General features: G+C 56.3%; 1 protein-coding gene across 3 annotated transcripts; it reads left to right on the top strand.

Moving 5' to 3' along the window:
• Positions 1-1,613: 1,613 nt before the first annotated feature.
• FAM131B (family with sequence similarity 131 member B) lies at positions 1,614-9,962 on the top strand. 3 transcript variants are annotated; one of them, XM_081534478.1, is made up of 7 exons: positions 1,614-1,743; positions 4,213-4,322; positions 4,633-4,668; positions 4,956-5,049; positions 5,356-5,553; positions 7,323-7,466; positions 7,650-9,962. In XM_081534478.1, the coding sequence occupies exons 1-7, from the start codon at positions 1,716-1,718 to the stop codon at positions 8,120-8,122; spliced, it is 1,083 nt and encodes a 360-aa protein (XP_081390604.1). In that variant the 5' UTR covers positions 1,614-1,715; the 3' UTR covers positions 8,123-9,962. The 3 variants fall into 3 exon arrangements, with proteins under 3 accessions (XP_081390604.1, XP_081390605.1, XP_081390606.1); XM_081534479.1 differs by lacking the exon at positions 4,633-4,668 and having other exon boundaries at positions 7,650-9,953; XM_081534480.1 differs by lacking the exon at positions 5,356-5,553 and having other exon boundaries at positions 7,650-8,430.
• Positions 9,963-11,034: the final 1,072 nt, after the last annotated feature.

The raw sequence follows: 11,034 nt of genomic DNA, 5'->3' as shown, positions 1-11,034 counted from the left end.
CTGTTTCTTCATCTTTTTTTTTTTTTTTTTAACCATCTTTCTATTTTCTTTCCTTTGCAGCTAGACACTATACTTCAGGAGGGCAAAATCCACTTGGTCCTTCTTGTGTATAACCAACAAAAGGTGACCAGGGGGGGAAATACTTTCTAATTCCCTCCACTGTTAAACTAAGATAGCAAATCCTGCCACAAAATACACAAGGCGACTAAAATCTAAGCCTACTGACCACTGACTGTTCTGTCTTCTCTTTTGTGGTTCTATAGATGTAGATCCAGTTTATTTCTTCATGCAGAGACCAAAGATCAGTTCCATCTCCATCATCGTATCTCCCAGATCTGCAATTAAATTATTAGTATCTTTTTCCCTGTATCTCTTATCTGGGATTCCACAGAATGTAGTGGTTATCACACTAAAGTTTAGCTTCTCATTCATAATTTAAAGCTTAAAAGATTGTACCCATGAGACTTGGTCTCTCTCCTTGTCCCATGCCCACACCAGAGTCCCCTGGTCCACTGCCCTGCTCCCTTGTTCAACCTCAGGAGGCACATGAAAGCAGACCCTGGATTAGCATTTGCTTCTGACATTTGTGCTCACCGAGTTGGGCTTACATAAAAGGGTCTCCTTTCTTTCTCATGTGACTTTTCTGGACTCCACTTCTTCCCTGCTGTAACTATAGTGCCCATTGACCCTCGTCACCCAGGAAACCCTTAGTACCTACTTCACCCGACCCCACCAGCCAGACCTCAATCCTCCGGGCTCTTGACCGCCTCTGACACGGTTGTGGTCATTTGTCAGAGAAGACCCTGGCTCAGAAAAGTTACATTGGATATAAAACTGTCTTCTAGCTAGCCTCGGGTCCTGACATTTTTATTTCCCTGGAGATGGGACTGAAGGATCTTCTATTTCCCCCTCCCCAATCAGACCTGGAGTTAGGTCATCCGCACCGTCCCCGCATGCCCGACTTTCCCGCGAGCGCCGAGCCCTGGGAAGTCTAATACACGATCCGCTTGCAAAGACTTCGCGATCTGTTCGGGCGCATAAAACAGCGAACAGGAAGCTGCAACCGCGTCCAACCACGCTCCCGTTTGTCCCCGAGGCCACCCCGGGGAAAAAAAACAAGTGTTTGCGGAATTTGGTGGCCAAGGCCCAATAAATCCAGGCTTTATTCTTATTCCACTTTCTAAGCATCCTCAACCCCGACCCTCAAAATCAATCCCCCAGATCCGAAGGGTGGGCCTGGGACTCTCCGCCCGGCTCTTGAGACCCCAGGCGGGCATTCTCCGGGTTTCCATCAGCCTCCCCCGCCACACCCCGCCCCGAGCCCAGCGGGGACCCGGCGAGCAGCCCCCCGCGCGGGGCTGGAGAACGGCGAGGGAGGGAAGCGGCGGCGTGGCTCCCCCAGGGAGTGCGGCTCGGAGCGCAGCGGCGGGGTCGGGGGAAGGGCCAGGAGGCGCCGGCGCAGCCAATCCCCGGGCCGCCCCCTCCCCGCCGCCGCGAGCCGAGCCGGGGCGGGGGAGCCAGGCGGCGGCGGCGGCGGCGGCGGCGGCGGCGGCGACGGAGGCTGCCGCGGGGAGGGATGGAGAGGGGAGGGGGGAGCGGAGCCGAGCGGAGACGGCCGCGGCGCTGCAGAGCGGCTGGGGCGGCGGCGCGGCTCCCGGTGCTCCCCCCGGCGCCCGCCCCGCGTCGGTGAGGGCCCGGCCTGGAGGCCCGGAGCCATGGGCTGCATCGGCTCCCGGACCGTGGGTGGGTACCGCGGCGGCGCGGGCGCGGGCGGAGGCAGGGCTCGGCCCGGTCCGGTCCTCCGGCCCCCTCCCCCACCGCGCCCCGCGCCCCTCCCCGGGATCCCTCTCTCCGCGCCCGCCCGGTCCGGCCTCGCTTCCTCACTTTCCCTCCGAGCCCTCGCGGTCCCTGCCTTCATCTCTCCCCGCTCTCCTCGCGCGCGCCTCCTGGGCTTGCATCCCTCCAGGCTCTTTGCATCCGTCTCCCTCTAGCTTCCTTCCGCCGCCCTCCCCCAGGCGCGGTCCCTCTCCATCATACCCCACCGGCATCCTCTCCGTGGCTCTCCCCTACTCTCCCGTCCCCGCACCCTCCACCTCCAGGCCCTGCCTTCCCCAGCTCCTCCTCGCCCCACTCCGTGTCCGGAGCCAGCTCCCCCTTCGAAGGACCCCCCAGCCTCAGTCTCAGCCCCGAGTCTCTCTCGCACGCGCCCCCCCACCGCACCCCGCCTCCATCCGGCTTGGATGTTTTGCCCCCATCTCTTTCCTTCTCCGTTGCCTTTTTCTGTCGTCCCTGCCTCCCCCGATTTGCTTTGTTCACGTGCATTTTCCCTCCGGGGCGGGGGCGGGATGAGCCTGGTGCCTCCGGGAGGGCAACGGGTTCCACGCCCGGAGGGAATGGGGCCAGGCCGGGCTAGGGTAGAGGGGACGAGCTGGGGACATCGGAGGAGGTGGGGGGCGGTTAGAGGGCCGGAGAAGGGTCGGGAGCCGGCTCTCCGGAGCGTGGGGCGGCGGCGGAGGGAACCGGGGACCCGACTGCACCTGTCGGCGGGGCTGGCGGGGCGGGGCCGGCTCTTTATTTACCTTTGGCTGGAGGAAAGAAGCCAGGCGCCTCCTAAGTCTTCTCCCCTCTGCCTTGCTACCACCCCTTCTCCCCCACCCCGTGCACCCACTCCGCTCTCACAGCTCACCAGATTGATCCAACAACCCTCTCCCTAACCCCCCAGTTTTTCCAACTCCCAATTTCTCCCGCCTGCATGCCCCAGTGACCTCAGGCCGAGAGAATAATTCGTATTATTATTGCAAACGAACTCACTCTCCAAAAGCCGGGTTTCTCTGAGACCCGATTTATTCCCGTGGATTACCCCCCTGCTCTGCTTTCACCTCTGCTCGGGGTTCTTTCCCTCCCCCTCCCTGCCCCCCGCGGCTCTGACTCAGCTCTCCCTCTCTAGCAAAGGCCACCTCCCCCCACCCCTCTCTCCCACTCTGCCCTCCCCATCTCCCTTCCCCTCAGAGGTGGTTCCCTGCCTGCCCCATTCCCCGCTCTGTTCGCCCAGATGTCCTTCTTTCCCGTTCCCTCCCAGCCACCTCCTCTGCTCTAACCCATGGCACCATTGTCCTGTAGCCCCAGGGAGAAAGTGCCCGCTTTGTAGGAGTCCTTCCTCTCTCAAACCTGTCAACCACAGTCCTTCCGCTTGCAGCATCTATGTCGTTGCATGCCTAGTCCCTACTGCCGCCGCCCAAGATCACATTCAGTTCACCCCTTCTCAAGAGTGGACCCCTAACCCTAAACTCAGAATCAGAAAACTTTATGCTTGAACGCCAAGCATCTACCACCCAAGTGATTCCTCCCCAAGCCTTCCAGGAGACACACCCTGCCCTCACACCAGCAGTCTCCATGTACAAGGAGCTCTGGCCTGAGCTGAACAATGACTGTCCTCCTAGGCCCTCCCGTTTCCCCATCAGTCGTCAAACTCCGTCCACTCCCTCCCTTGTCTTTTGTCTTCTCTCTGACTTGAATTCCTGTTCTCTTAGTTTCTGTTTTTGAAAGTCCCCTGCTCTCCTCGCTCTGGCCCCCTTCTCTCTTTCATTTAGCACGTGTCTCCCACAGTCAGGTAGAATGATCCAGTCTCTTTGCTTCTCTGCTCTCATTGCTTCTAGGCGAACACACCCAGCTCTCACCTCTATCCCCACCAAATCTCCCTCCTCTCACACAAATCCACCCACTCTCATGGAGTCCACCAGGGAAGATGCAATCCTTCCACCTCACACGTAATAAAGCCAACACGGAGGGAAGCTTGGCCCCAGAAAAGTGCTGCCCTTGTTTGTAGAGACCTAATGGAGGAAAAGTACAGAGCCCAGGCACTCCCATAAAGAAGCCCTCAGAGATCCCTCGGGACAGAATGGAGAGCTGTTTTCCTGCTAAAACCCGGCCACTGGCCCCTCCATGTAAACAACAGCAACAAATAAGCTCATGGGACCCTTTTCCTAAGTGTGCTGTTCTTGACTGAGCTCAGCATTGTTACCTCTCATGCCAAAAACTGGGGGTGAGGGGAGATGTACAGGGGAATAGGCAATCAGAAGAGAGAGTGGTTTTGGGCGTGGGCTGGCCCCCCCATTTGTGGCATCAGAATTCTGGAGGAAGAGAATAAGGAGGGGCCTTCGGGGTAGGCACAGGGGGGTGAAAGGGACGCACCTCACCATCTGGCCACCGCAGGAAATGAGGTGATCGCCGTGGACTGGAAGGGCCTGAAGGATGTGGACCAAATCAACATGGACAGCACCAGCTCGCTGCACGGAAGCAGCCTTCATCGGCCATCCACGGAGGTGAGACTCCCCCAACCCCCGTGCTCAGCTGCCCTCCCGAAAGACCTCAAAAAGACCCTCGAACCACCACGCAGAAACCCGGTCCTTCAGCCATCTTCCTGAATTCCAGGATAACATCCCAGACCCACTCCCAGACTGACATGTTCACAGAACGTTCCTCCTCCGTTCCTCAAATACAAGCCCAGTGCTCCACACCGAGACCCCAAGTTCCCAGTGTGACTCTCACAAAAGCCCTCCCTACTTCACACTTCCGGAAGGCCCTCTGAGGAAGTGCCCCGGGTACCCACTCCCTCTCCTCTTCTCCTCACAGCAAACCCGGACAGACTTCTCCTGGGATGGCATTAATGTGAGTGCAGCTCCCCCCACCCCCGACCTCCCCCCTCCCCCCTAACTCCTCCCCCTTGTCCTCTCCCCCGTAGGCCTGCCATAGAACACAGTGCTCCCTGGTTCCAACAGGCCCCGGCAGCCCTCAGTTCTTCACCTACCCCCAAACTTCCAAGAGCGGTTGGGAGATGGGCCTCCTGGGTATCAGGGTTTCCTATCACCAGCCCTAGCTCAGATCCTTCCTCCTGAACATACAAGCATCCCATACTCTCTTATCCCTCTGCCTCTCCTCCCACACCCCTCTCCCAGCTTTCCATGGAGGACACCACTTCCATCCTTCCGAAGCTTAAGCGAAACTCGAATGCCTATGGCATTGGGGCCCTGGCAAAGTCATCATTCTCAGGTGAGACTCCCAACCTGGGGATGCTTTCAGATAGGACACTACCTGTGGGCTCCTGGTCTCAGTCTCCCTGCCGCTTCAGGCCTGAAAAACACACCCTCATCCCCATACTCCAGGCCTGTTTGCCTTTTCTGTCAAGCCCCTCCATTCCTCCAGGCCGCCCCTCATATACGGTTCTTAGGGCATAACCTGCCCTTTTCGTGAGACAGCATCCCATGGGGCTAGGGTGGGGATAACAGGGTTCGGAGGGAGTCTGGTACGGGTCTTGGGTGATGTTCTGGAGGACGTGGGGAATGTCTGGCCCCTCAGGGATTTCGAGAAGCATGAAGGACCACGTGACAAAGCCCACAGCCATGGGGCAGGGCCGGGTGGCCCACATGATTGAGTGGCAGGGCTGGGGGAAGACGCCAGCCATTCAGCCGCAGCACAGCCCCGAGGCCGTCCGCAGGGACACAGACGCCTACTCCGACCTCAGCGACGGTGAGAAGGAGGCCCGGTTCCTTGCAGGTACTTATTCCCCAGCCCCTCGAGAGACACATTTTCAGGATGGCCAACACCCACTCTTCAACCTGGTTCCCTGTGGGCGGACTGGCTCTGTCCATATGATGACTATCAGACTTCATTTCCCAACTAGCTCAAATTTCAAGGACTCTGACTTGTTCGTTCTGGTAAGTGCTCTCAAACTTTTTTTTTTTTTTTAATGTTTGTTTATTTATTTAGCTGCACTAGGTCTTAGGTTGTAGCATGTGGGATTTTAGTTCCCAGGGATTGAACCCAGGGCCCCCGCGGAAGTTCGGAGTCTTAGCCACTGGACTACCAGGGAAGTCCCTCAAACTTATTTTTTATTATCATCTCAGAGGTTGAGGGAAATTAACATGAGATTGTGGGTCCACCTGATGTCTTCTCCCACATGGCAGGACTGTCCAATCTCTGGATTCCCTCTTACAGGGGGAAAAAAAGCAGGGGCCTTAGACTTCAACAGTCTCTGTCTCTACTATGTTTTATGATGAAAAAGAAAGAAAAGCCTTGGGGTTCTCTTCTAGCCTTTGCCCATCAGCACTTTGCTGTCATGGATTCACTTGCAGACAACTTACTTGTACAACCACCAGAAGATCAAGGGACCTGGGTGAGCAAAGGGTATACACAGAAGAGTTTTTATTCTGTAGAGATAGGAGGCAGGCATATGGTGTACCTACAACACTAACCAGGGGCATCCCTGGTGGCTCAGGGGTAAAGAACCTGCCTGCCAATGCAGGAGACGTGGGTTCAATTGCTGAATGGGGAAGACCCCTCCCCCCTCCCCAGAGGAGGAAATGGCAATCCACTCCAATGTTTTTACCTGGGAAATCCCATGGACGGAGGAGCCTGGCGGGCTACAGTCCATGGGATCGCAAAAGAGTTGGACACAACTTAGCAACTAAACACCACCAATATTTGGTGGCAGGTCTCAATAAGATACTTTGGGAAAAACGATAGATCTGGGCTCTGGTGATATGCATAGTAGAAGAAATACCAGTGAAGAAGGGAGATGAACAGGGCAGCTAGCAAAGTAAGCTGCAACTTACTCATGGCTTTGACTAGCATGTGAACCCCAAGTCTGTGCACCTTCATCACTCTATCCTTGCTTCTTTACCGCCCTAGACCTTAAACTTTCAGCCTGATCCCACTGTGGACCTACAATCCCTCCCATTTAGATTCCTCTGGCCTTGACTACTTAGCACTAGCTACCATTCCTAAAAAATTGTAAAGATAAACTTCTGGAAATCCTCAATTTTAATCCCTTATGATATCTCACTAGAAGACCCCCAACTCTTTCCCCTAGGAATTCTAAGTCTGACCTGGAAAGTCACCCATGATTTTACCTTGTTTTAGGGCATATACAAAACCGGTGCTGTCCCATACAGCAGCCACTGGCCACATGTGGCTATTGAGAATTTGAAATCTGGCTAGTTCAAATGGAGATGTGCTATAAGTGCAAAATATCAACCGGATTTCAAAGGCTTCTTGTGAATAAAAGAACGTAAAATATCTCAATAACTTGTATATGGATTACACATTGAAATGACAGTTTTATATAGATTAGGTTAAAGAAGATTATTAAAATTAATTTTAACTGTTTCTTTTTCATTTTAATATGGCTACTAGACAATTTTAAATTGCACAAATGACTCATGTTATATTCCTATTGAACAGCACCGCAGTGATGCCCCCCTGCCCCAGGCATGGGTCTAAGGCTTCCTGGAGGTGGCTTGTGCTAACTACCTTTCTTCTCCCAGGTGTCATGGAACAGTTTGCTATCTCTGAGGCCACTCTCATGGCCTGGTCTTCCATGGATGGTGAGGACATGAGTGTCAACTCCACCCAGGAAACACTGGGCTGCAACTACAGTGACAACTACCAGGAGCTGATGGAGAGTCAGGGTGAGGAACAGTTCCAGAATCCGACTCCAGAGGCTACCTCCATTCATCTCTAAGACTTTGTGCTCACATCTGCTTTCCTATTGCTTGCCACATCCCACCATCTCACCCTCAATTCTTTGTGCTGCTGTCACTGCCTTTGATGATGTTCTGGGACCTCACCTACCTTCCTGATTCTCTTTCCAGATGCCCTCGCTCAAGCCCCGATGGATGGCTGGCCTCATTCCTATGTGTCCCAGGGCATGTACTGTCTGGGGTCATCGGATGCTTGGGAAGCGAGTGACCAGTCCCTCATTGCCTCTCCGGCCACGGGATCCTATCTCGGGCCTGCATTTGATGACTCACAGCCTAGCCTGCATGAAATGGGACCTTCCCAACCTGCTTCGGGATACTCTGCTCAGGAGCCGTCATCTTTGCTAGGGGGAGACACTGACTGGGCTCCTGAGGTGGGCGGGGTGGACCTGGCAAGGGGTTCTGCGGAGGAGGAGAAGAGGCCGCTGGCCCCCGAGGAGGAAGAGGATGCGGGATGCCGGGACCTGGAGTCCCTCTCCCCACGTGAGGACCCCGAGTTGTCCACCGCTTTCAGCCGGAAGGTGTCTGACGTCACATCGTCAGGCGTGCAGTCCTTTGATGAGGAGGATGGCGAGGCCAACAACTAGCTTCCTCCCACTCCTCGCCCAGCCATCCACTCCCGCCTGAGGGGCCTGGCTGCAACCACACCCTCCTCCTTACCCCAGCAGCGCGCCTGAAACCTGGGCAAGAAGACCGTGATGAGCCCAGGCGTCCTCGCCAGCAAAACGGAGGGCCGGGGTGGAATATTATCTGGGCTTACGCTGTAGAGACCACAGGTCCAGGAATTGAGGACCGGGCAACTGAGATGGCCCGGAACTTCGCTTGCCTGCAGGCTTCTGGGTCTGCGGCGGCGGAGCTCCCGTGTGCATCCCGAGCACAGGAGCGCCGTCCCCTGGATCGCCGTTCTTTGCTCCCTGATCTCGTCTTCCAGAAGCCTCCACTGTGGCTGTCTGCAGGCCTCCTTTCTCCATGTTACTCTTGCTCTTCCTGACTCTTCTCTCTGGCTGTGGCCCAGGCTCAGCCCTCCTATGAGGAACAGACCTGGGGGGCTGTAGGATGCGATTCGATGGACCTGGGGCGGGGGGAAGCAACGTACAGACCACGTGTCCTTGGAGGGTGGAGAGTCTGCCCTCATAGGTAACTTGGCTTCTGAGATGAGGGGTCGCGGAGGAGGTGGACGTGGCAGCTGGGACGCACAGGGGCCCGATGGTCACTGGTGAGACCCAGGACAAACATGGGCCACGTGCTTTGAGATCTTGAGTATATCCTGTGGCTGAACGGAGGACCCCATGGACCTGGGAAAGGACCCCCACCAGGGCTGGCTGCTCCAGCTCTTCTTCCCTTTTTCTGCCTTCTTCCATCCCCTGCTCTGGGAGCCCTGGCCCCCCACAAGGGGAGACACAAAATGCTGGTGTCCTGGCCAGACAGGAAGCATGAGGCTGCCTCCCTCCATCCAGCCCTAATTCTCTGGAGCTGTTTACACTTTTCTCTTTGCCTTTTCTACATTTTTATAACTTCTTGGGGACTCAGGGTTGAGTGGGGGTGGAGGGAGGGGTCTGGTGCTGTCAGGCCCCCCCCCCCATTGGGGCGGGGGAGGGGGTTGGTGTTGGCTGAGGAGCAGCGTGGGTGCTTGGCCCCCTTTGCCCCTCCTCACCTCCTCCCAGGACTCCCGAGAGGACCTCACAGGTGTCCCCCCTCCCTCTCCAGACCTGAGGAGGAAGAGAGGAGGACACGGTATTCTTCCTTCTAAGATGGTTTACAGTGAGGCATAAGCCCCTGAAACTGCTTGCCCTCCCACACCCACTCTCCATTATGGGGGGCGGGGAATGGGGGGAAATCTCTGGGCAGACCGTGAAGCCCCAGGACTTCTGTCACAGAGCCTGATGGTAGGAGGCTGGGTTGAAGGGTAGCGAGGAGAGCTGGCATCAGCGCCCCGCCCCGCCCCTAGCTGCAGAATGAGGAGGCTGAGCGCTGGGGTGGCTCCGTCCATGTACGACCCTGCCCCCCATCAATCCCCCAATGTCATACACACGTGCCCCTGAAATGCAACCGAGGCCACGTCCCACGTCTTCCGGGGGAGGGGAGGATGGCCACCCTCCGAGGTCGGTCGGAGGAAACGGGTGGGCAGGGTGAGCCCAGGTAGGTGAACTCACCTCATCCAAAGCGGTTACGGGTTGTGTGTGACCACGTGACTGGACACTGCTGGCCCCACCCTGCACCCCCTGCTGCAGGTCCTTGGGGTTTTGCGGGTCACGGTTTCCTCTTCTCAAGGGGTCCCTGTTTCCTCACCTTGTGCACCCTGCCCTCTCTCTAAGGCATCATCCTTTTCTCTTTACTCTCACTCGCTTCGTGCCCCATCTTCCACCCCCAGACCGCAGGGGACATCCAGTCCAGGGAGCGGGTTCATTCATCAACAGTTCCTTTTCCGCTCAGGGCCCTGTGGAGTCAGGAAAGGTCATCTAAAGCGGCTTACTCTCCTCCCTCCTTCCCCGAGGAAGCCCAACGGTCCCTGCCAGTCCTGCCAAAAGATGGCTAAAACTCTAAACGACTCTAGCAGAGTTCAGATGTGAGCGTGGGGGGGGGTGGGGGGCGCTCAGCCTCTGCGGGGCGTTGTCAACGCTGCAGACCAGAGGTCGGGTGGGGCGGGGTCTGCACTTTGCAAGCAGCTCCCCCTCCGCTCTGAAGAGGGAGAAGACCCGAGGAGATGGCCTGGGACCCTCTTAGGACTCTTGGAGAGAGGGATTGCCTCTGTGGTGCTGGGGGGCAGGGTGCATGGGGTTTGCTTGTAGCCTATTTTAGGGGGAGGGGAGGGGCATGTGCCGGAAGAGGCTACTGGGGGTGGGGGAGGGTTGCTTTTTCTTTGGGGTTAAAGGCTGTGCAGCACGTTTTAGGACAGCCCCCAGAATGGGGCTGTTTTTATATCATTGTGAATGAAACTGCTCTTGCTAAATGATTTTCTTCTGGTGGGGGGCGCACTTTCATTTTCAATTCACTTTATTAAAGTAAAGTCGCAATCTTCCATTCCTCCCCTCCCCCCATCGCCCCCCACCCTACCCCACCCCACCCCCACACCTTCCTCTTAAGGAGGGAATCTTGGTGAATGAGTTATTACCTCTCCTCGCCCCCCACCTGTACATCCCATACTCCGTCTTCCAGGTCTGGGAAATATCCATTTTTACGGCCAGTCTTAGCATGTTTTCTTAATGTGACATTTCCACCCCAGGCCCAAGAGAGAGTCTATGACATATATTACAGAGAGAATTATATATAAATATATATATAAATATTATAGATTATATACACAGGAGCAGGGGCTCCAGGGCCCACTGCTAGGCCCCCTCCCCAGGCTGCAGCCTCTCTCTCTTGGCCCTGGGGAGGCGGAAGGCGTGTACTGTTGGAGATGGTTCCAGGCTGTGTTTAATGGCACTAAACACTGTGGTGGCACCTTTGGCTGTGAGTGTCTTATTTGGGGGGGGTGGAGGCTGGGCACAGGGTGGGA

This window comes from Giraffa tippelskirchi, chromosome 10, assembly GCF_054371585.1.
Source record: "Giraffa tippelskirchi isolate mGirTip1 chromosome 10, T2T-mGirTip1v1.2.pri, whole genome shotgun sequence".
Classification (NCBI taxonomy): Eukaryota; Metazoa; Chordata; class Mammalia; order Artiodactyla; family Giraffidae; genus Giraffa; species Giraffa tippelskirchi.
Note: the sequence above shows the minus strand (reverse complement) of the source record. Positions and strands in the feature narration are given on the sequence as shown.

Coding starts and splice junctions, on each gene's coding strand:
- FAM131B (XM_081534478.1), top strand. CDS start 1,716: ATGGGCTGCATCGGCTCCCGGACCGTGG. Junction 5,050..5,355: donor GGCAAAGTCATCATTCTCAG/GTGAGACTCCCA, acceptor CTGGCCCCTCAG/GGATTTCGAGAAGCATGAAG. Junction 5,554..7,322: donor GGAGGCCCGGTTCCTTGCAG/GTACTTATTCCC, acceptor TTCTTCTCCCAG/GTGTCATGGAACAGTTTGCT.